At 33.9% G+C, this 24613-nt stretch overlaps 1 protein-coding gene across 1 annotated transcript; it reads right to left on the bottom strand.

Moving 5' to 3' along the window:
- Positions 1-1725: 1725 nt before the first annotated feature.
- Positions 1726-23071, bottom strand: LOC105227490 (uncharacterized). Its single transcript, XM_049457372.1, has 7 exons — positions 22120-23071; positions 15982-16105; positions 15799-15884; positions 15550-15708; positions 12915-12992; positions 9937-10111; positions 1726-2207 (listed from the first exon to the last, which is right to left on the bottom strand). Exons 1-7 carry the CDS (start codon positions 22192-22194, stop codon positions 2137-2139), a joined length of 768 nt encoding a protein of 255 aa, XP_049313329.1. The 5' UTR covers positions 22195-23071; the 3' UTR covers positions 1726-2136.
- Between the last annotated feature and the right edge of the window lie 1542 nt (positions 23072-24613).

The following is a 24613-nucleotide window of genomic DNA, read 5'->3' as shown; positions in this document are numbered from 1 at the left end:
CCATTATATTGGGTAGTTGAAAAATTCCTTTCGTATTTTGTCAATAGATGTCGTTTCAATCGTATTTCTCCAGTGCTACCAATAATATTGTGTCATACCATATAGTGTTGGAAAGATAAGACATTGAGCTTTGTCTAGCCAAAAAATAAAAAAATTCAGGGAAGTTGAAAAAAAGTTATGGCTGTTCAAAAATGAGTGAAAATAATGAAGAAATTCCAATATTTTGATATATTTGTATAAAAAAGGGAAGAATACCATGCAAGTCACCAATGAAATTTGTGAAGTTTAAGGAGACGATGCTGTATCAGTTAATGTAGCACAACAATGGTTCGCTCGCTTCCGTTTTTGGAGATTTTGAAATTTCGATGGACACTGATGAAACTTTTAGCGGAAAAATGGCAAAAAGTGGTCGACCAAAATGTTATATATTTGTTTGTTTATTTATTAGTGTAAATATAAAAAAGTAAGTTAAAGTTTAATTAGAAATACGAAAAGACTTTTTGACAATGTGATAAATGTATGTATTAGTTTTTGAGAAATTTAGTGCTTTAATTCTATTAATCCTAAAAGCATGAAACAACAGTTTCTCGGTTGACTAGTTTTCCATTATTTGGCAAGAATTTTATTTCGAAAATGTTCTAAACACACACACATTTAACGCTCGTTTTGCCGCTTTGAGGCTTCCTCTCAAAAGAGTTTAAGAGCTCAAACACTGTTTATTGAAAAAACTACTTAGAACTCATAAGATTGATATACTATTATATTATTATTTCAACTGTTTTCGTAAACCGTTTTAAAGTTTTATTGCTTAAAGCCTCCAAATTATAACATAAATGCCTAAATTACTTACCTTTTGTGCAGGCAAAATTAAAATTCCAGACATTCGGTTCCACATTAGTTTAAGATAATATAAAGACTTAAGATTTATTTAAACTTTTCACCTTGGCGATGAATTTTATTACAATATTTACATATAATACAAAAACTGCTGTCTAATAACTAGCTAATTTTCTTAGTTAAATTGTATTTACATTTTTGTGTATAGAATGTGTTTATTAAAGGGTCTACAATGTTCTAAAGGCATAGCGTTCAAATCAACTGTATGACCTTGATATTTATTTTTAGTACTCATTGAAATATTATCATGCAAACTCCTACGCTGGTTGATATAAAGTGGAAATTTATTTCAAAAACACGTGTCTTATGTGGAATAGTTTCGAAACACTTCGCACGCATCATTGATTAGGCATATTTATGGCTTAACTATTATGTTAATTAGGCAAACTGTATATTTGAAGTCTTGAATATATTTATAAATACATTCTCCAGTCTACAAAATGAACCGCATGATGTGGCTTTCATGTTGAAGGTATTATTTGTTCATGCTTTTTTAAAACCGAATGTGAAGTCAGCATCACCGTTCAAAATGGGCGCGAGGATTTTAGGGTTTCCTCGACAACTTCATTCGCTTAAAAGGTATAAGGTTATTTGACTTTTTGTAGACTATCTCAAATCAATAGCGACTAAGCATTAATGACGAGAAGTGGTATAAATGTTTACCAATAGCTATAACCTGAAGCATACGAGTACTTTTTTTGTAGAAAAAACGATGAAGTCAAAATATTGACGTTTTCATCGATTTTTCTACATTTTATTTAAAATACATCTTTTATACCTTTAAAAGAACACTCTTCTCAAATCATACTTATTTTGCTCATACAATGCTTTCGTAGTTAGTTTGTATATATGTGTGCACTTTATTTTACTAAAAACTATGCACATACACATGTAAACCAGGGAATGCTGAGCAGCGAAGCAGCTCAAAAATTATGTTGTTAAATTGACAAAGAAGTATGCACTTGGTGGAATACATATATTGTGTGCGACTTCGAAAATATTCTTCTTTTCCTTTCTTCACCGAAATTTCGCCTACATTTTTATCGCTCACAGACCTTATATGTATTTTCGCAGCACTAAGGTAGCTTCAAATGCATGTACTATAGCTGCAACGATAGCTTCTCTATTTCATATGCAAAAAAGTGTTGCATGCATTCGTTGCAAATCCTGATGCTGCTCTTGCTACTGCTTGTGTTACTCTCCGTCACGGTAGAGAAGAAAGCGTTGGTAATGTCACGTTTATAACGGAGACGGAATGCTGACAGTTATGTGTAAGCAGTTGTCATCAACCAATTCGCTCGGCACTTCCGCTAGAAATAAATAAAATGGAATGAAATTATAAACCCTCAACTTAAGCTCGATATACTCGGATATTCATTGCATGCAGTATGTACATTAAAAAAAAAGCTAAAAAATTACCTACACTTTAAAAAATAAAAACCTTCTTTGTTGAAAGCACTGTAAGTTTGAACATAGGCAGATTTAAGTATATGCTTTTAAAGCTGATTGCGCGATTTATTTTTAAATTTTTGATCTTTCAACTAATTACAATGACATACATGAAAAAAGTTTAGAAGATTATTGGCTTATGAAATGTGACTAACAGCCCAGGATATGGGCTCGTATTCTTACATTAGTGAATCAATGTCGATAAGAGGCATCAATATAAATTAAAATAGCTTTTTGTATTTGCAAGCATATTTATCGGAAATGAGACCAAGAAATTTATTTGCCTGAGGGAACGTTACGATAGAATATACTCTCTTTAAAAAAAAAAAACAATAAGCTGTTGTTGGTCACTTCAGAGCTTTTCTCCATAATACAGAGCTCGTAAATCTATTGTGCCCAGATAAAGATGAGAAGTTGTTAGGCAAATAACATGTTCTCTTTGTATCATGAAGATTCCTCACATAGTGACTGATTGTATGGTGGACTGGAAAGACATTAAGTACCTCTCCGAAGAGAAGTAAGGATATTTTAGCCATTTTTATGTACCAAACTACACAAGTTTTATGAGGAGATACCGACTATATTTCTCTAAGTTGAAAAAACATTTTCGATACAGACAAAAATATTCGCATATTCGGGAAATATGGGTATCAACGTTTAAATCATTTTTAGATGAGATATGGTACATAATAAAGACCGGATTTTGGCTTGCTTTTGTTTGATTTCTTCACCGATGCTTGTGCTTTATATTCTAAAGGTAAAAATGACGCAGGATAACTCTTGCCAACAGAGAAGCAAAGTCCTCTCTCGACGAACAAAAACCAAACTCTATAAGTGACTCATAATTCCCATCCTGCTATATGGTGCAGGCTGGACGATGACCACAACTGATGAGTCGACGTTGCGAGGTTTCGAGAGAAAAGTTCTGCGAAAGATGGTCCTTTGCGCATTGGTCACGGCGAATATAGCATTCGATGGATCGATGAGCTGTATGAGATATATGACGACATTACATAGTTCAGCGAATTAAAAGGCAGCAGCTATGCTGGCTAGGTTGTCCGGATGGACGAAAACACTCCAGCTCTGAAAGTATTCGACGCAGTACCCGCCGGGGGAAGCAGAGGAAGAATAAGACCTCCAGGACCTGCTTGGAATATCCAATTGGCGCCACGTAGAAAAAAAAAAGAAACGACTGGCGCACTCTTGTTAACTCAGAAGTAACTAAATTGGATTCAAATGGTTCCATTAGTTTGTGTGCAGGGCAATGACCATTAGCGAATTTTGAAATTTGTGCTCATTTGTTTTCAAACATAATTGTCAACCACAAAATGCACCGTCCACTGTGATCATCTTTAGTTTATAAATTTTGATGCGTGGTTCGTGACTTAGTTATCCACTTTATACTTTTTCGATTAACGGTATATTGTAGGCGTGGCAACGGGACACCTTTTCCACCTGATATCAAACCTGTAATGTTGGACAAATATTTGTGTGCTATTTTTTGGAGAAGTTTAAAATGTCTCTTACTCAACAGCATTAATACGGGGGTTTCAAAATGGACGCTGCACAAGTAGACCGAAAGGAACAGTAAACGACGCCTTATTTTTCCCGCTATTTTGACGTTTTTCTTCAGTAAGGTTTGCCATTTTATCATGTTTTTGTTTTATTTACAAAAACTTTTGTAGCTCTCACTGAAAAAAACTTTTCTCTTCGATTCAAATTTAGTATATTAACAACTGGGCTGGTTAGCAAAGTTAATGTAATGCTAAAGCAACTTTAAGCAATTATTACTAAATAAAGGGTGATTTTTTAAAGAGCTTGATAACTTTTTTTAAAAAAAAAAACGCATAAAATTTGCAAAATCTCATCGGTTCTTTATTTGAAACGTTAGATTGGTTCATGACATTTACTTTTTGAAGATAATTTCATTTAAATGTTGACCGCGGCTGCGTCTTAGGTGGTCCATTCGGAAAGTCCAATTTTGGGCAACTTTTTCGAGCATTTCGGCCGGAATAGCCCGAATTTCTTCGGAAATGTTGTCTTCCAAAGCTGGAATAGTTGCTGGCTTATTTCTGTAGACTTTAGACTTGAACGTAGCCCCACAAAAAATAGTCTAAAGGCGTTAAATCGCATGATCTTGGTGGCCAACTTACGGGTCCATTTCTTGAGATGAATTGTTGTCCGAAGTTTTCCCTCAAAATGGCCATAGAATCGCGAGCTGTGTGGCATGTAGCGCCATCTTGTTGAAACCACATGTCAACCAAGTTCAGTTCTTCCATTTTTGGCAACAAAAATTTTGTTAGCATCGAACGAAAGCGATCGACATTAACCTAAACGTTGCGTCCAACAGCATCTTTGAAAAAATACGGTCCAATGATTCCACCAGCGTACAAACCACACCAAACAGTGCATTTTTCGGGATGCATGGGCAGTTCTTGAACGGCTTCTGGTTGCTCTTCACCCCAAATGCGGCAATTTTGCTTATTTACGTAGCCATTCAACCAGAAATGAGCCTCATCGCTGAACAAAATTTGTCGGACGTAAAGCGCGAAACACATTTCGAACCGAACACTGATTTTGGTAATAAAATTCAATGATTTGCAAGCGTTGCTCGTTAGTAAGTCTATTCATGATGAAATGTCAAAGCATACTGAGCATCTTTCTCTTTGACACCATGTCTGAAATCCCACGTGATCTGTCAAATACTAATGCATGAAAATCCTAACCTCAAAAAAATCACCCGTTACTTGAGCACAAGAACATACACATTTTAATGTAGACTCACTTACACATGCAATGAATCTGGTTCGGATTTTTGACCACTACGAAACTGTCTGCATGGGAACTGATAAATTAATTCACTAACACACTTACAGGATACATTTCATATTAATCACAACAAGCCCAGCAAAAATTCATAAATGTTTTCTGCGTAAAAATATTTGCCACGGACACTACACTTAATGTACTTTGTATATATGTATATATATAATGCTTGCAACGGAAACCCAGCATATTGACATGTTTTATATGTACATGGGTATGTACATACGTCAACGCCTGCTTTTTGTTGACAGCACATGACCTAACCAAACAAAACAAGGTCGGCAACAGGAAACAGGAAAATCCAACTAACGTGAAAATAATGGAGTACGAATATAACCACATAGTTACACAAATGTAAATAGGTCTACAAAATAGTATATTATATAGTTGCTCACCTTGGGGGGTTTAATGGTGAAATAAAATAAGTATACTTTATACTTCTATCCACAGAATAAAGTTAAAAACTATAAATTGTTGATCTGTTTAATGAAAGTAGCAGTGGATGCTTTTAGAAAAAATATGTAACAAACTATCTAAGAAAAGGGGTGGTTTCTATATTATGTAAACTATCTTGGAGACAGCTTATAAAAATACCAAGGAATTTATTTTCCTTTTTTAATTAGTTTACTATAAAATTTCACAATTTGCATCAAACACAAGAATATTTTTTGAGTTTACATATATGTGGATCCATAGATAGTAAAGTGTAGAATTTTAAAATCAAACTTATTTGCTGAAAACTGTGTAGTCTTGCGCAATTTGGTTTTGACCGAAATTAGTACTTTATTCAGAATTGAGAACAATGTATTTGAGTAGTTTGTTATCTTCATGTATGTACAATAGATACCATAATTACATTGATCACAAATTGATTTGCTCGTTCTGCTTTTCCGAGATATGACATATATCCTGCCGAAAAAGGGTTATAGAACTCGCATCTAAGCTCATACGTATTTATGGATCGTCATAATTTTGAAGACAAGTTCATCATAAAATCTGTATTAACTGATAAACTATCACAACAACTGCAACATAAAGCGGAATTCGATTTTGCTATTTTAATAATACAGATTCTTGGAAGAGTTTTATTATAATAAATAGTTTCTTCTTCTTTATTGGTGTAGACAAGTACACTCATTATCCTAAAGTTGGGTACGCCGCTGCCTATACGCACTTTTGCATAAACACTTCATGCGGAGAAACTTTTTTGCTTGTCATGTTTTTTCGAATATCGCATTTTTCATTGCCTAGAAGTACAAATATAAGCTCAATATGTATGTATTGAGTACATATTATACATGTCTACATGCCGTAAGACACCAAAAATATTTTTTATAAAGCACAATATTTTTTTTTTTCCGTAGAAGGTTACTCACAAATTTCGGTATCATTTTAGATTTTTTATACCCTAAATATTTATATATATATTATGGATACTAGTTTCTTCAAAATATTTTACTAAAACATGTTTTTTATATTTCTGGTAGCTTTCTGCATGCCTCATAAATATTTGGAATTATACACTTAGTACAGACATAATGATATGGAATTGGAATTACGCCATCTAGTAGTGTACTTTTTTAATAAAGGAATGAAATATGATGTTTACCCAGAAATAGCACACAATAGAAAACCGTTATTCCAATCGTATAACATGTCAGTTGCGAAATTTCCAGTTTTCATTACAAATATTGGCTTTCGTTATATCTCCACTTCTGCGCTCATGGGAAAAAATATGTACATAAACGTTTAGTGGTAAATTAATTGTAACTTAATGTTGAGCGATTCATTTGGATGAGAGCACACTCAAAAATAATTTTACATGCTACTTGCTGCTTTACACTGTAAGGAGATATTGGTGGAATATTAAAAATGGTAAGAGATAATCAGCGTGGATGAAGGAAAGTATGAATGTACACTCCTGGCCACGCAAAGCTTACCACTAAAAATGTTCATGTGTTGTGCATATTTAACCAGACTTTATAGCGGTACTTTTTGCGGTATAGAAAATTTTTATTTAGAAATAAGTTAATAATATGTTATTCACCAAATATATTAAAGAGAAATTATTAGAGACAAAATCATTTGAAACTTAGTGAGATTTACATAATGAGCTCGAAATGTAAGAAACTGACATGTGATGAAAAAATTATATAATATTTTTTATTTATTTTTTTTATTTAATTTCATTTACACTATAATTGAAATTAACGTTCTATTTTATTTTATTAGTAGTTTAGTGGTGATATTACTTTAAAAACAATAAAATCGGCCGATTTTGTATAAGCACAGAAAAGTTAGTTTGTGATTTACTCATTAGACTATAATTATAATTAGATCATATAATTTGGTTTACTTTTGCTTACTAAAAAAAAACTAAACAAATTGAAAAAACTCCCGAACGAACGAAAAAGTCCGAAGAAAAATTTAAGAATGTAAAAAGTGGTAAGCTTTGCGTGGCCAGTTTATGACAGCTATATGCTAAAGTCGTTCAATCTAAACAATTTCTTGGGAGATTACATTGTTCAATTTCATGATTTTGCATTTCTATCGTTCGGTTCGTTAAGAGTGTACAGCTGCTGGCGTATGCCGATGATATTGATATCATCGGCGTCAACACCCGCGCCGTTAGTTCTGCTTTCTCCAGACTGGACATGGAAGCAAAGCAGATGGGTCTGGCAGTGAACGAGGGCAAGACGAAAAATGTCATCAAACAAACAGTCGTCGCACTCGCGACTTGTCACTCATGTCACTGTTGACATCCATAACTTCGGAGTTGTAGATAATTTCGTCTATCTTGAAACCAGCGTAAACACCACTAACAATGTTAGCCTCGAATTCCAACTCAGAATAACTCTTGCCAACAGATGCTACTTTGGATTGAGTAGGTAACTGAGAAGCAAAGTCCTCTCTCCACAAACAAAAACCAAACTCTATAAGTCGGTCATTATTCCCGTCCTGCTATATGGTGCCGAGGCTTGAACGATGTCAACAATGGATGAGTCGACGTTGCGAGTTTTCGAGAGAAAAGATGTGCGAAAGATTTATGGTCCTTTGCGCGTTGGCCACGGCGAATCGCATCGTTCGGTTCGTATGATATCTGATCCGATATCGGCAGCTTCTTGACGATAAAAGTCAAGTTGCCATTCTTGTATGGATGACTCTTTAATTGATTGATATCTTCATGAAATTTGGCATTTATAATTTTCCCAGACAATGCTACCATCCCCGAAATATAACAACCAGATCGGAACACTATAATAGTATAAAGCTGTCATTCATACTGGCATGCCAAAAAAAAGGTCAAGATCTTCATTAAAAGTATTTTTACTTTATTAGGTAGCTTAATTCCACTATTCAGTATGGCATACGGTTTCGAAAATAATGAAGAAATCTGCAAAATAGTTATATTGTAGGTTGTAGTTAATAAAAGTTTATAAAGATGACGGTAATTAATTTGTATAATGGAAAAGTATTTACTAAGATTTAATCAGTGCTGATACGAGAATTTTTGTTTTTTTTTTATTTTTTTTAGTTTTTCTTTCTTCGAGTGTTTTTAATTGACAACTTCTTCTTCATAGTTCACCCGATTCACAATAAGCATACCAAAGAGCGAGAAATAAGTCAATGATTTTTGAGGTTTTTTAAATAAATTAAGTTTTGGAGTGACCTAACCTAACTTTTTCAGTATATTTTTAGTTTTACAAGAATGTAACCTACAGTCGATGAATTAAAAGAAAATAAAATTTCAAAAGATTATGCACAGACTTCATCTAACTATTGAACAGATATCGTCATATTGATGTGATGCACGGCGCTAAATAATAGGTCTATTTTGTTATTACAGTATTAAATGTATGCATCAAACAAATATACTCTTATAAAGTATACATCGCATATTCAGCATGATTTCGCAGATTTTCCCCTCACTTGTCTTTGTATTAGTTTTTAACTCTGGTTTAACAATAAATCTGTTGCCTTGAAATTTTCGCAAAATAAATACTATTTACAAGCACAAACGCAACAACAAATTTCAAAATTTTCCCTAGTTAATACTTCGGAAGGATACTGGCAATCTGTCAAGCGCATACTTTGGCTTCCTGTGGGCGATCTGGTACGTGACTATTACGCACGCAACTTTTTCCGCAAACAACAAAGCATATCACTGCAAAACCGGCTAATAGTTTGTGGCAAGAGATGTGGCCAACTTTTGTGCACTGACGTGCATACTTAAATTTATATATATGTGTTTATTATATGGTTTTATATATCATGTAAACACAATATCGACACTGCTTGATGTTGATTTGGCGCTTAAACGTTTCAACCTTCGATATGATGTGATTAATGAGTCCTTTCATCGGCATAAATCAATTATGGGACTAGCGGTCGAATAGCTCAAGTTTAATAACATACATGACAGCTAGAAAGCATATTTGGGAAATACGTGGTTTCAACGTCTTAAATTGGTGATGCTTATAGTTCATATATTATATTATATAAATATGTAAGTATATACATAGAGGGCACAATAGACCTAAGGTCGCGGTGCATTCCTCATCTATCAATCTAATTTAAATGTATATACATGTTATTCTGATTTCCAATTTGAAAATAGAAAATTTGAACGTTTTAAAAACGGGATCGCGCCCAATTTAAAAACATTTTAATTGCAATTACATTATCTACAGAGATATGTTTCCACATCTTAATTAACTAAGTTAATGTGTTACAAACAACCAAAGTCCAAAAAACCATTTTTACCTGAATCCGTAGGAATTTTATGATTTTGATCCATCTCTTCATGTATCGTTGAAATGTGCGTGTGCGGATTTGTTGTTATGTGAGGACTGGCGATAGCTTTTTCTATTTTCTTTGCACGCAGATGATTCTGACTCGAGCCAGCTCCACCATCAGCTGACTGTATCACTGTATCCATCTGTGAGAAAATAGGATTTTAGTAATATTTTAGCATTACTTTAAACGCTTTTGTTTGTGTGCAATGCATAACAGTGAAATCAATAATATAAGAAATACTATTTTGTGTTTTGTTCTATACGCCTTCGTATTCTGGTATGTATTTTTTACTTATTTAGACTACATTTCCCCTATCTCACAAATCATTTCTCTCACAGCTGTCTTAATTGCATTCAATTATTACCATTTCATTTTTATAACTTACTATACAACCCAAATGAATTTTCTTTTGAAATATTCCACTGAAGTCACAATGACTCACATGTGTACCATATATATTTATGAACAGCCACTTTTATAGTTTATTAAGGTTGCGAATGGTTGTTATCAGTTTTAGAGATGATAAAATACATTATTTTTTTTAATACCGAGCTACTGAAAACTATAACAATATCTACTTTTTAAGCAATAACTAAAGATGTACCTTCTAATGGAATCGTGGTATTTAAGGAAAATGGTTTACCCTTCAGCTTGTGCTTTGCTAGATGTATAGAATCCAAAGGTAATTCAATTACAGAGATTTCTAACTTTTCACTTGATATGCTTTTAAGGGGTTAGAAGGCCGAAAAACGAACCGATTTTTTCTTACATCTATCAGCCTTACTTAAAAAGCTGAATATCTCGAGACTACCGTACTACCTCGCCGGTGTGAGTTACGACTTTATTGCACTGGGCACTTTTGTAGAGTGAACAATTCTGAGAAATATTCGTCTAAAGTCAAAGCGATGCCATAAAATACCTCTGATTTGTAGAAATTTAAAGATAAAAATTTTCACGATTTGTAGTTTATTTTCTATGGAAAATTTAGTGACGGGTTTAATGTTAATATTAAGGGCTAACATTTTCAGGGAATTTTTTTAATATATTATAAAAATATAAGCCTTTAATTTGGTTTAACGCTGAATATGCATGAAATTGATCTACATCTTTTATCTAAACTTCATAACTTCAATTATCTAGTTGACTTGTTTCTCAAACATCCAATATACCATAGGTGCTAAAGTGGAGCTTATATCACATACATTTTAATTTATTAATTCAAAATGTTAATTTTAATGTAAATGTATTGGACACGAAGCAAAACGTAGTAATGGCGCAAAGTGAACCTATGAGCTATAATATAAATTAAGAAGATAATATATCTGATCATAGTCTATTTAGTTTCATCAAATAATTAATTTTTATGAATTTTAAACATTTCATCGACTAAAGTGTTGCCAACAAATTAAAGTATTTTCCTTAGAGTGTTACATCCGAATTTAGTCCTTATTATTTATGATGCTCAAACAAATGGGAATCTTGAAACCAACATTGAACGTAACCATTCGAACCAATTACCGTTAATTGCAAACTTTTATAGATTATTGTTTACATTATTTAAAATAGAAATCTCGAGACAACTAGTTTCATTATAAAATCCTGTACATATGTATACATATAATATCATTTGTAAGCACATGTGTATAAACATTATATGTATAACTTGTTCCTATGTTTACGAGGGCTGCTATATATTTTTCTGGCCTAGGCAACACCAAGTGTTGCCAGGTGCAATCTGACATTTCCATTGGAAAGTTTGACATTTTTTAGCATAACATCACTCAGAACGTTTTGTTATTTAATCGTGAATTGTTTTATTTACAGGGAATTAAAAAATTCATCTCGGCCAAAAAATGGAATTAACTCGTGAACATTTTCGTACGATCATTTTTCACAACTTTCGACGTGGATTATTACGACAAGAGTGGTTCGATGAACTAAAATCTTTGTATGGCTATGAAGCACCATCCTATAGCACTGTGAAAAACTGTTATAACGAATTCAATCGTGACCGACGCTCGCTCAAAGACGAATTCCGTGAAGTTCGTCCAAAAACAGCCATTGTGCCAGAAAACATCGTTGCCGTACGTGAACTGATAATGCAAGACCGTCATGTAATATACCTTCAGATAGAGGCATGCCTATGCATTTCTCCCACCAGCATACATTCGATATTGCATGAACACCTGGCCGTAAAAAAGATTAGTTCTCGTTGAATCCCGCACAATTTGACAATCGCTCAAAAAAAGCTTGCGTCGATTGGTGTAAAGAAATGCTGAAAAAATACGATCGGGGTGCTTCAAAAGACGTTTATAAGGTCGTCACGGGTGACGAATCATGGATCCATGTGGGTCTTCCAAGACGAGCTAAATCCAACGAAAGTTGTTCGTGGAAGAAGCACTTCGAAGCAAATGGTCGCCTGTTTCTTCGGCAAAACTGGTCAGGTGGCGATCGTTCCGCTTGAGCAACGTAGGACGGTCAATTCTGAGTGGTACACCACCATTTGTTTGCTGAAGTCTTCGTAGAAATTTGAAAAACGAACAAGAGAAGACGAATCATTGTGCACCATGACAATGCGAGCTCTCACACATCGGCTTAAACCAGCGCCTTTTTGACCGGTCATCTGCCGTACAGCCCTGACTTGGCACCCAATGACTTCTTTTTATTCCCACACATCAGGAAAATAATGCGTGGTCAACGATTTTCGTCGCCAGAAGATGCTGTTGAAGCATTCAAAAACCATGTTTTGGAGGTGTCTCAATCGGAGTGGAAAAAGTGCTTCGAAAATTAGTTTGAGCGCATGCAAAAGTGTGTCTTGAATCTTGATGAAAAACATTAAAAACATTTTCGTTGATAAATATTCCTATTTTCATTATTAGGCTAGAAATATATATAGCAGCCCTCGTATATTTGAGTTAGAAATAAGGAAAATTATTAATTCTTACCCGTTTCTGTTGATTCCCGCAACCAAGTCCTTGCAAGTAATTTTGATATTGCGATATCACGCACAGCAGACAGTAAGACTAAGTGGCGATAAAATGGAGAAGAAACGATGTGAATAAAATGGAAAACAGCCAATTACTTAGGTATAGAAAATTATTGGAAGTAAAAAAAATGGTTTAATTGTACTTATGGGATACCCTTATTTATGTATTTATGGTCGCGTGAACACAATGCTTGCGATATATGTACATTTACAATATATAGTATATAAGTGGGTGCTTAAGAAATATTTACGCTCACACGTTTGTTCAACAATATAGAACAAATGTGTTTAATATTTTCCTAACGAGAGCAGTCAGCCGGTGCCGAACAGCTGGTGGTTCAAGAGGTCAAACGAAGCAAGTTTGCGCTAAACAATAACAAAACTAATGCGTCAACACGTAATAAATATGTGTTTGTTTTTGTTGCCAAAGCTGTGGTACAGCTGTTAGAGTACCTCCTTCACAGTCACGTGGAATGTATGGGTGGTTGTATTAATATTATGCAGAGTTCTGCATTTAAATATTTATCAAGAAGTTTCCATGAAAGAAAATTAACAAAAATGATATACAGGTTAGGTTAGGTTAGATGGCTGATCAAAGGTCGCACGTGGACTATACGTAGTCCTTTGTGATGCCATAGAAAATAGAACTCCCTTGTTCGGACTTACAGATCGGCAAAACGCTTGGTAGCCGATACAAATTTGATATACAAGTATACTATAATATAATCTATGCTTTTCTGACTTAGCGTGTCTGGAAGGAACTCAAATTGAAATATTTGTTGAACGAATAGTTCTGAAGAGATTCGTCAGGCATTTTTGCATCCCAAGTCTGTATTGTTTGGTGTGTTTTACATCGTAAAAGCATTATTGGCCTATACTTTGCAAATGAAGCAAAACAATTTTTTTTAACAAAAAGTTAGTACTGAACCCAATTCCAATGACACGAACATGAAATTATTGACTACCCAAACATTGAATTTAAAAATAATTGCGAACTAAAATCCAAAATTCTTTATTAATTTGATTGATTTATTGGATAGATTAGCTTTAAGTATGTACGAATTGCATTAGCTCCATTCATTGTACAAATACATAATTGCCAAGTTCAGTTAATTTATTATAATTACATATAATATGTATCTAAATGAATAAAATATGTTAAGTAATAAAAATGTCAACTAATAATATAATCGAAATTGTATACATATTTTTTTTTTTTTTTTATTTACCAGAGTCATTATAATTACATTTCATTATTTCCTTATGTAAGTTAATAAGCAATTTCGATAATAGACGTACATATAGATATATACTAGATGATATATTCGTATTTATTTTGTGGTATAATGACAACAACACATTTCATTTTGTATTGTATCTGACCCTAACTTCTGATAAAGAAAGGAATTATGGAAAATTATACCAATTATATACGCTCAAATCATAGCAAATTAAGAAAATTGACTGCCTTTTGCTCAATCTCTCTTTAGTGCTGTCTTTACGATAAGCTAGAGTTCTGTAGGAACATTATTGGAATACTCACTAGTCACAGTCGGCTGGCGGCCCACACCTACAGAATGGGGTTGTCAGATGAAGATATCTACAGAAAATGTCAAGAGCATTGCACAATGGTAACAATGGAACATCTCTTCTGCACTTTTCTGCGGTGCAGAGGCAACATTTAAAAAGTTTGGCGGCCCCAATGTAACGGCACTCCATCTGGTCTACTATATGTGCGTTCACTAGCCAAGCAGAGTAACCTATTTTAACCTAATTCATGCCAGAGGTCAGCAAAATATCGACAGTCGTGGAAAAGTCAATATGACATTTTAGCTTGTCAATCACGTTGAGTTGGAACCTCACCACAACTCAAATTGCAGTTTGAATAAATTTGTGCTGTGTGTAATTTCTTAGTAATGATGCATGGCGAAGCTTAACTAACTCAAACGATTCAATTACTTTTATGTGAAAGTAGACTTGGGTATAGAAATCGACGCCTTAAGGGATGCAATTCATAGAGGTGATAGAGAGCTTAATGGTTGTCGAACTTAAGGGTGTTGCAACACATTACGAAGTATATTATATTTGCTAAAATCAAAAAATAAAAAATATAAAACACTACAATAATATGAATATAAAGTTGTAAATTGAGTCCTCGCATAAGGATTCGATCCTTCAGTTTCTTTAGGGTGTACTAATTTGATTCACATGAGACCTTTGGAAGATATGATGAATATGAAAGCACTTATCAATAAAGTTAACTTGATCTCCGACTTCAGTAAATAAAATATTTGACACGCCATCCATAAATAGCGGATTTTCGGACTATATATCGTCCGCTATGTCTCAAATAAAACATGTTTACATGTTTGACAGATTTTTATCTTATCTGCATTGAATTTGCAACCAAATAACATATAAGTTCCTTTAACAAACGATGAGCAACTTAGAAAGTGAAAATGATTTAAAAACGATTAAATGCCTTTAAAAGTTGAATTTTGCTTGGGGCATCAAAAATGTGTAGTAACATACTATATACAACGCAATACATAAAAACATACGTACATATTAAATAATATTCTTTAAATACTCACATTTAGACACATTATAAAAAAGTCGATGGTGAATATAAAGCCGACTACGGGATCGAAGTTCACCATTTGCGTAAATGACAAATAGACTAAGTGAAGAATTTCGATCAGCACATCGCAAAGCATGAAAACAATCCAGGGTAACAGAAGTTGACGACGATTCTGTGCAAGGAAAAAATATATTTTATTTGTACGCGTTTTTTTTTTGTTGTTTATTGTTAAAAATTTAAGTTACAACTAGTTCACACTTACCTGCTGCAGCCCCACGAATGTTAACAGCGACGATATGACGATGAAGAACGAGCAAACCAGAAAGAGAATATTAAATAGAACAATAACTGAAACAACAAAAGCACATTTTCAATATTATTTTATTAAACTTATTTAAATTTCAATGTTAATAAACTCTTTTACTCATTCTAAACACACACTCACCCGGTGTTATCTCTCCCTTAGCTAGGATGCTTTCTCCTAATGGTTGCTCTCTGCTGCCAGCCAGAAACTCCTGTTCATCGTAAACAGTAATGAGCATAACAACGGTGGAGAAACCAAAGTATACCTATGTTATAACGTAATTAAAATACTAATTAATATCTTGGCACCTGACTTGATAAAAAAGAGAGATTTGAAAATAAATGTTAGTTATAAAATGGGGGTAATTTGATCTTCTAATTTGGTTTTCAAGTGCTACTTACATACTTGCATGTAAGCAATGGCTCATGTCAGATTGACGAAAACCAAATCAAAATTTTTTAATTCAAAATTTCGTCTTATCAACGAATCCGCAGCCCTATAAAAAATATATAAACTATATTAATGATAAGAGAGAGAGTTGAGTGTATTATGCGAATTAGTCCCTTAGTATATGAGATATCGATCACAAATTTTCCACATGTCCTTTTCTTATTTCTTAGAACCGCCGGTATCGTTGTAATGATAGAGGATTAGTAGGTTGATTCTTTGCCCATTAAACGGAACGTTATATCTCCAGTGCTACCAATCTCATTGTGCCATACCATATAGTGAACCACATGAATCTGGGAAGTTTCGCTGAGACGATATGAAATCGAACCATTTCTTAAGCGAATGGTAACAGGAGACGAAAAGTGGATCAAACGCGACAAAAATGTGCGAAAAAGGTCACGGTTCAAGCGCGGTGAAGCTCAATAAATGGTCGCAAAGCCAGGATTGACGCCTCAGAAGGTTTTGCTGAGTGTTTGGAGGGATTGGAAAGGAATTATGCACTGCATGAGCTGCTTCAGCCTAGTCGAACGATTGATTCTAAATTTTACTGTTAAAAACTGATGAGATTGAAGCAAGCAATCGAAAAAAACCGCCAGAACTGATCAACAGAAAGGACATAAGGACAAAAAACTAAAAAAAATCGTCATAACTCAATACGCCAGAAACATTAAATTTTACACATTGTTTTTTTTATGTAAATTCACATTTCTCGATATTCGCCCGTCTGATTTGAATCAAATTTGGTGCGTTACATTTCTCTGACATTGTTATGTTACAGTGTGAAAATGGACTACCGCCGCGACTACTTTATTTCATTTAAAACTTTAATTTTCCTATATTCAAATCAAGAATCAGGTAATCACATATCTGTATAGAAGGTAATAATAATATGGTTTTCTACCTTATGACTAAAAATTTAACAAATGTAACCATAACTTTTTAAGCCTCTAGGCTCGGAATATGTGGACCCAGGAGTTAAAGTTGGCTTTTTACTGAAAATATCCGTCAATGTTTGAGATATATAATTGAAATTCCGGTATAATTGTTTCCTGAAAATGGTATGTCTGTGTGTAAAAACCGGCATGAATCGCGGCAATATTTCCTTTAGCCCCCATATACATAATATAGAGATTTTAGAACTTCCGGTTGGCTTTATACCGCATATATCGGCCAATATGTGAGTTATCTTAGTAAAATTGAGAGGGCGTGATTCTAATAAAGGTTCACATTTGTGTTTACGATGAAACAAATTGGGTGAACACTCGCTGTAGATCTCATATAACCAAGAAGTTTTATGTATCTGAAGATACTTCTCTGGCTTTAGTGATTGCAGGTTGCAAGAGTGTGAAATATTCGGTTATACCCGATCTTTGTTCTTTTGCACTTGTTGTATTTAAAATTGAAAAACTGTGACCTTATGCCAACGTAGACATTTTAGTATCCAAACCAAGCAATTTAGTTACTTGTCATTTAGTTCAACTGATTTTCCAAGATATTTTTCGTTGGAGCTAATTTTAGCAAGATATTTTCGCTACTATTACAAGACATATAACGGGTGATTTTTTTGAGGTTAGGATTTTCATGCATTAGTATTTGACAGATCACGTGGGATTTCAGACATGGTGTCAAAGAGAAAGATGCTCAGTATGCTTTGACATTTCATCATGAATAGACTTACTAACGAGCAACGCTTGCAAATCATTGAATTTTATTACCAAAATCAGTGTTCGGTTCGAAATGTGTTTCGCGCTTTACGTCCGACAAATTTTGTTCAGCGATGAGGCTCATTTCTGGTTGAATGGCTACGTAAATAAGCAAAATTGCCGCATTTGGGGTGAAGAGCAACCAGAAGCCGTTCAAGAACTGCCCATGCATCCCGAAAAATGCACTGTTTGGTGTGGTTTGTACGCTGGTGGAATCATTGGACCGTATTTTTCAAAGATGCTGTTGGACGCAACGTTACGGTGAATGGCGATCGCTATCGTTCGATGCTAACAAACTTTTTGTTGCCAAAAATGGAAGAACTGAACTTGGTTGACATGTGGTTTCAACAAGATGGCGCTACATGCCACACAGCTCGCGATTCTATGGCCATTTTGAGGGAAAACTTCGGACAACAATTCATCTAAAGAAATGGACCCGTAAGTTGGCCACCAAGATCATGCGATTTAACGTCTTTAGACTATTTTTTGTGGGGCTACGTCAAGTCTAAAGTCTACAGAAATAAGCCAGCAACTATTCCAGCTTTGGAAGACAACATTTCCGAAGAAATTCGGGCTATTCCGGCCGAAATGCTCGAAAAAGTTGCCCAAAATTGGACTTTCCGAATGGACCACCTAAGACGCAGCCGCGGTCAACATTTAAATGAAATTATCTTCAAAAAGTAAATGTCATGAACCAATCTAACGTTTCAAATAAAGAACCGATGAGATTTTGCAAATTTTATGCGTTTTTTTTTTAAAAAAAGTTATCAAGCTCTTAAAAAATCACCCTATACTTGTTTTGCAATTTTGGACAACGCTGGCACGTTAGAAATTTTCCGCGAAACATGTTTTTTATGTTTCTATATATGGCAAAACTTGGGTATTTGAATACCATGTTGCCTATTTTCTAGTTTATTTAAAATGAAAGTATGTGATTGAATGTAGCTGTTGTACACTGTGTAGGAGTTCCCGTTGCTAGTCTGCCTTCGACTAAAACAAAAATAAATAAAGAAAGTCTCCTCAAAATAGACGTGGGAACATATGTCTGCAGTATATTTTCGTATACTGCTTAAAAAGAAAGCAATGTGACGAACAAACGTTATTCCTTTGCTAGCTTTGACGTTAGAATCAAACTACGCTCACCAAAGAGAAACTATTCCGAAGGACGAAGTGAAACTGACAGTTGTTTACATTGATTTTGCAATTTTGCATTTTTTCAGGCAGTTAGTACACGGTTTGCATTTGTGGCTTAAAGCATTGCAATTTTACTTCACCCTTTTGCAACAGAATGGTCAATATTAATCGTATCAAAACGTTTCGTAAGCGTTCAGAAATATTTATGGCTAAAGCAAGGGTATTGGTAGGGTAAAAAAAAAGAAACATGGTAGTAGAAACGATGCCCATAAGAAATACATGTGCCGTATCTATAGATATGTATTTGCATATTAGTAAAGTCCTTAAATTGAGGAAAACAAACTATTCTAAGGATTCCTAAAATTACTACAAGATGTTACTGTCACAGACGAGGTCATCATGTCGATATCAGATTCATCACACTGGGGTTTAAGCCCAGCTCGTTCTATTATTTTCTTTTCTACCGTCAGAATATTACCCATACATTTTTCTTCCGACAGAAAACATACATAATTTTTATGCTTACAGAATTATGACTGTTTAAAGCTTATATTCTTTATTTTTTACCATAGGTTTAGAAGAGAAATATATGAGCTTTAATTTCTGTGAGCCCAAAAAAAAGTTCGAGCCGTAGAGTCGAACTAAACTCCTTATATTAAATCTCTGAATTTAAAATTCATTATGGACATCTGATAATTATACTGACACAAAATTGCTTACTGTTTTGTTGATTGTATCAGATATCACCCTAATGACTTGTGTATTAGAAGAGCTCTTTACATGTTTCATAACATACTGCTCTGCAGTGAACTTCTAAAAACCTTAAATCGAGTTTTCTGGTTATCGTAATAACTCCTATGTCTACGTTCATATGCATATGTGCAGCTAAATTCGTCTGAAAACGCTGGTCAGGAGCACACTTGAAATAAATGTAACTGACGAAAAAAAAAGAGACGTGAAATGGCAATTTTTAAGGAAAGAGTTAATTTAAACACTTGGCTAGTTAGGATACACGATGAACTAAAAATCTTATAACACTCAACACAGAAACATTTGAGTTCTAGTTTAACTATCACAACCGTGTCCTCAAATGCTAACCCATGGTGGGGGTTATCTAATAAACATACGTGTTAGCCAATTCTTTAATTTTTAGATAAAAAAAGCACGATATTAGATCATTTCCAAAGTGATGCTTTGAAAATGTTACCTCTGTTTCCATGTGTAGAATTCATTAAGCCAAAATATTATGAAGAAATTGCCGGAAAAACGCCAGTGTTTTTAAGGAGTTTGAGTTCCAAGATCACTGAGTATTGTAGGTCTGAATATTATTTGGTTATCAAAATCTAATTTTTAGTCTGTTAATCAGTAAGCTACCGTATATCATTGGTAATTTACGAGCCAAATTTCTGTCTTTGGTATGGCTACAAAATTTATACTATGCATAAAAATTACATATGACGGCTGTCTCAGGTTGGTAGCCTTAGAGAACATCGTATCAATGTGTATATTAAAGTAATTATAATTTATTAAAGAGTGTGTAAACCTAAAAACTTCATCTAAAGCTATTCGCGACTAATGTCTCAACTCATGTCAGCATTTCTTATGCTTTATTAATATTATTTCGCATTAGGTAGCCACACAAATCTCACCAGTTAACATACAAACGAGTATGTTAATTCACTCGTAAATAATATCAAAGCAATACCGTAAAATTTTTGTGATTACCTCAGGGAGTTAGATTAACATAAAATGTATAATTCCATAAAAAATATCGCTAAGGAGATTTTTATTCCTGTTTCTAAATGGTTATATCCGTAGCGTGTACTCATTTTAGTTAAAAGCTAAAAATAATTCAGATGCTTATCAATATTTTATTAATCGTATTATGTAAAGAAATAATGTTTTTGTTTTTGTTTCTAAACTCTTAATAAATAAATGCTAATAACTTAAATATTCTAAAAATTTTAAGCAATTTGTTTAGGACTCCAAAATTACTTTTAGGAGACACTTGTTGCGAGACAAGTTGGAGATTCGATTATTTCAAGAAATTGTAGCATTGAATGGCTTCCAAGAAATTTACATTTAACACCATTGGACTAATTTTTGTGGGTTATTTGAGGGCATTGGTATTTAGCGATAAATCAGACTCTCTTCAAGCTTTATAAATCAATATTGAACGTGCTATTCATAATATATGACTTGATTTAGTGGAGAAAGTGCTCAAAAATGTTGGTTTCGTCGGATTCGTTCTTGCAAAAGAAGAAGAAGTGGAGACCATGTGAATGCCCTTATATTCAGAATCTAAATATAACGATTCTACTTTACATTAAATAAAAAACCTTTAAATTTCCTTAACAATAAGTGTGAGTTTTTTTTTAAGAAATTTTATCACTCGTATTGCAAAATCCAGTATGTATTTTGTATTATTGTGGTTCTAAATGTCGAAGATGCGAAAGTTTCTTTGGGCTTTATTTTTGTAAATTTAACTATAGTGAAGATTTTAATGTTATGTAGTTGTAGTTGTTATTAAGAATTTTCAGTAAAACTTATTTTACAATGATTATCGGATTTAGAATTTATTAGCACTCAACTGTTTGTTGAAGGTTTCTCGAGAAAATTCTTGAAATTTTTTTTTCGGCGCAGGGAAACTTAAACTTGGATATGTGTTTATATAAACACACACTAGCAATAATATTTACATACTAATGTAGTGTTGATAAAAGCGGCATGCTCGCACATTGCCAACTACTAATAGCTTCGTATTCTTTGAACGATACGATATGTGAAATCGCACTTCAGGCGCTTTTCGAAGGAAGTTCTAACCATAAAAATTTTTATTCCTCGTTACGGACATCAAAAAGAAAGTTATGACATTCGCTTGTCATTATTAATATATCTATGCCATAATAATATTTGTTGCTACACAAATATTCATAAACATACATATACAAATATACAAACATAAGCACTTAAGTACGTAGCAAGTACTTACCAAAGTGTAGGTGGCACTTGCCATGCTGCCGGTACGCACTGTCTTCCAACAGCAACAAGACTGCAGTATAGCCATCTTCGTGTGTTTCTTGTGTTCGTTACCATTTATTGTGCATAAGCACAACTTTATATCCCCTTTTCAGAAGGTGGACGTCCTCTTTATGGCACTCAAATGAATTAAATCAATGTGGACAGATCAGTCACGTAAGAGTTCACATTTTAAAGAGAATACATTAAATGTGCGGATTACTCACTGTAGGCGTTTTATGATTTAAAAGAACATATTGGTTGTGACGTCCGTATGCCCATCCGTCCGTCTGTATTTAACATACATACAAATTTGTAAAACTTGTAACATAATGAACTGCTTTAAAATGTTGAATGTGTCAAACAAAACGGGTGGGTACATTGCTATTTAAGATTTCTTACTATATTGTACATGGAGTAACACCATCACGCACATCTCTCATTTAAAAATTATATTTGAAACTTTTAAACGTACGATAATGTTCTCAGGAAATGTAATTTTAATCGTCTGTTGTACACATTTTCAAACGTTTCTTAATAACACCACCTTTCTCACAAAACAACTTGACTGATATAAAGCGCATTTGGGAGAGATTAAAATCGGCTCAAGAAGCTGCTTATTTGTCAGAACCTCTGATATCAGAACACTATAGCATATAGCTGACATACGATCTGATCAATTCAAACACAAAGTAATGGAGTTAAATATAGAATATTGTATTATACATAAATAAGAGGCGACATTAAATTTTACCCTCAAGATGATATGAGAGGGTCTTATAGAGTCGGTGTTAAAATTGGACGATAAGAGTGGCGCCGTTCATATTTAGGTGAAATCTTATATCGCGATATTTTTCTGATATTCCTATATTCCAGTTCAAAAATGAAATGAAATCAGTCTACAAAATTTACAGTATTTCCGAATATGTGGATCAAAAGTCCAATTGTGAACCAACTACCAATTTACCAATTCTAAAAAAGAATCAATTCAAGCTATCCTATATACAGGGTAGGCCATTTAAAGTTGACCCATTTGTTTCTAAAAAAAAAGAACAAAAGAAAACAATGTTTTTTGTTCATTTCAAAAATAATTTATTTTGGTCCAAGGGGATTTGTTTCAGCTAATATTTAAAAAATTAGATCGCGTAATTGGGCACCTTTAGCTTTGACAGTTAAATGCACTCTTTTTTCGACATTTTCCATGACTTTGGCCAATGTTTCGGATGATATGGCGGCTGTTTCACGTCGAATGTTGGCTTTCAGTTGAGCTAAGGTCTTTGGCTTATTAGCGTATACCTTGGATTTCAAATAACCCCACAAATAAAAGTCTGGTGGCGTCAAATCTGGTGATCTCGGTGGCCAGTCAACATCACCATTTTTCGATATCAATCGTTTTCAGCCATTTCGATGGCCCATTTGCCAAAATTAAGGCGTCGCGGATAATCAGCTGGGTTTAGTTTTTGTGCCATTTGAATTTTATATGGAAACATCTTCAAATCTTTATGAATTATGCGTCGGAGAGTGGTGCGAGAGATGTCTAATTCCTGAGGGCGGCGATAACTCGATGTCGATGGAGTCTCCTCAATACTGGCTCGTACAGCATCGATATTTTCATCAGAACGTCTTGTGCGTTGTCTGGATGCATGACTGGCATTACTGAGATTACCGGTGTTCACAAATTTTGCGTATAAAGACTTAATTGTGTTCTTAACTGGAGCACTTGTCACTTTATTTTTTGCGAAACGCACGTTGAGTTAACACAATTGAAAAGTTATTTTGAATATAAAGCTGAACAATTTCAGAGCGTTCTTTTGGAGTGTACTGTTCCATGGTATAAATTGTCTTCGAATGACGCTTCTAACGCGGTATGACATTAGCCGATTTGTCAGCGCTGTTAAAAGTTACAGCGTTGCCAGATGGGTCAACTTTAAATGGCCTACCTTGTAGCTATGCCTTTTCAATAAATACCTCCTGCCTTAGGTATGATATTTCAACAAAATATTTCCATATATGACAGTTCTTTTTAAAAAATGGTCGATATAGGCCAATATCTAGTCCTCCACATACCGAGTGAAAGCATTTTCTTCTCTCCAACTGACAAATATGCTTTCTTCATTTTGATCATTTGGAGATTAATACCAATCTCACCAAATTTAATAAGCCTCAGATGTCCTTCAGGTTTTTTTTAGTTAAAAAATTTGCGAGAGCACAAAAAGAGAAAATTTAATACTCTCACTTTTAAACGAAGAATAATCATACACAGAGGGAGAGAGAAAACTAATTAATTATTAAACTAATTACGCTTTGTGTACGCTGTTAATCTCACAAGCTTGTCAAACACCAAATACCAGCTTTTTAACTTTTGGAGTAAGCAAAGGACGCACTAAGCTCAGTTTTTGTTAACTAAGAATAATTACAACAAAATCAGCAGGAAGAGTGTTAGCGAGGCACGTAAAAATATCACATTT

This window comes from Bactrocera dorsalis, chromosome 5 (genome assembly GCF_023373825.1).
Source record: "Bactrocera dorsalis isolate Fly_Bdor chromosome 5, ASM2337382v1, whole genome shotgun sequence".
NCBI classification, from domain to species: domain Eukaryota; kingdom Metazoa; phylum Arthropoda; class Insecta; order Diptera; family Tephritidae; genus Bactrocera; species Bactrocera dorsalis.
Note: the sequence above shows the minus strand (reverse complement) of the source record. Positions and strands in the feature narration are given on the sequence as shown.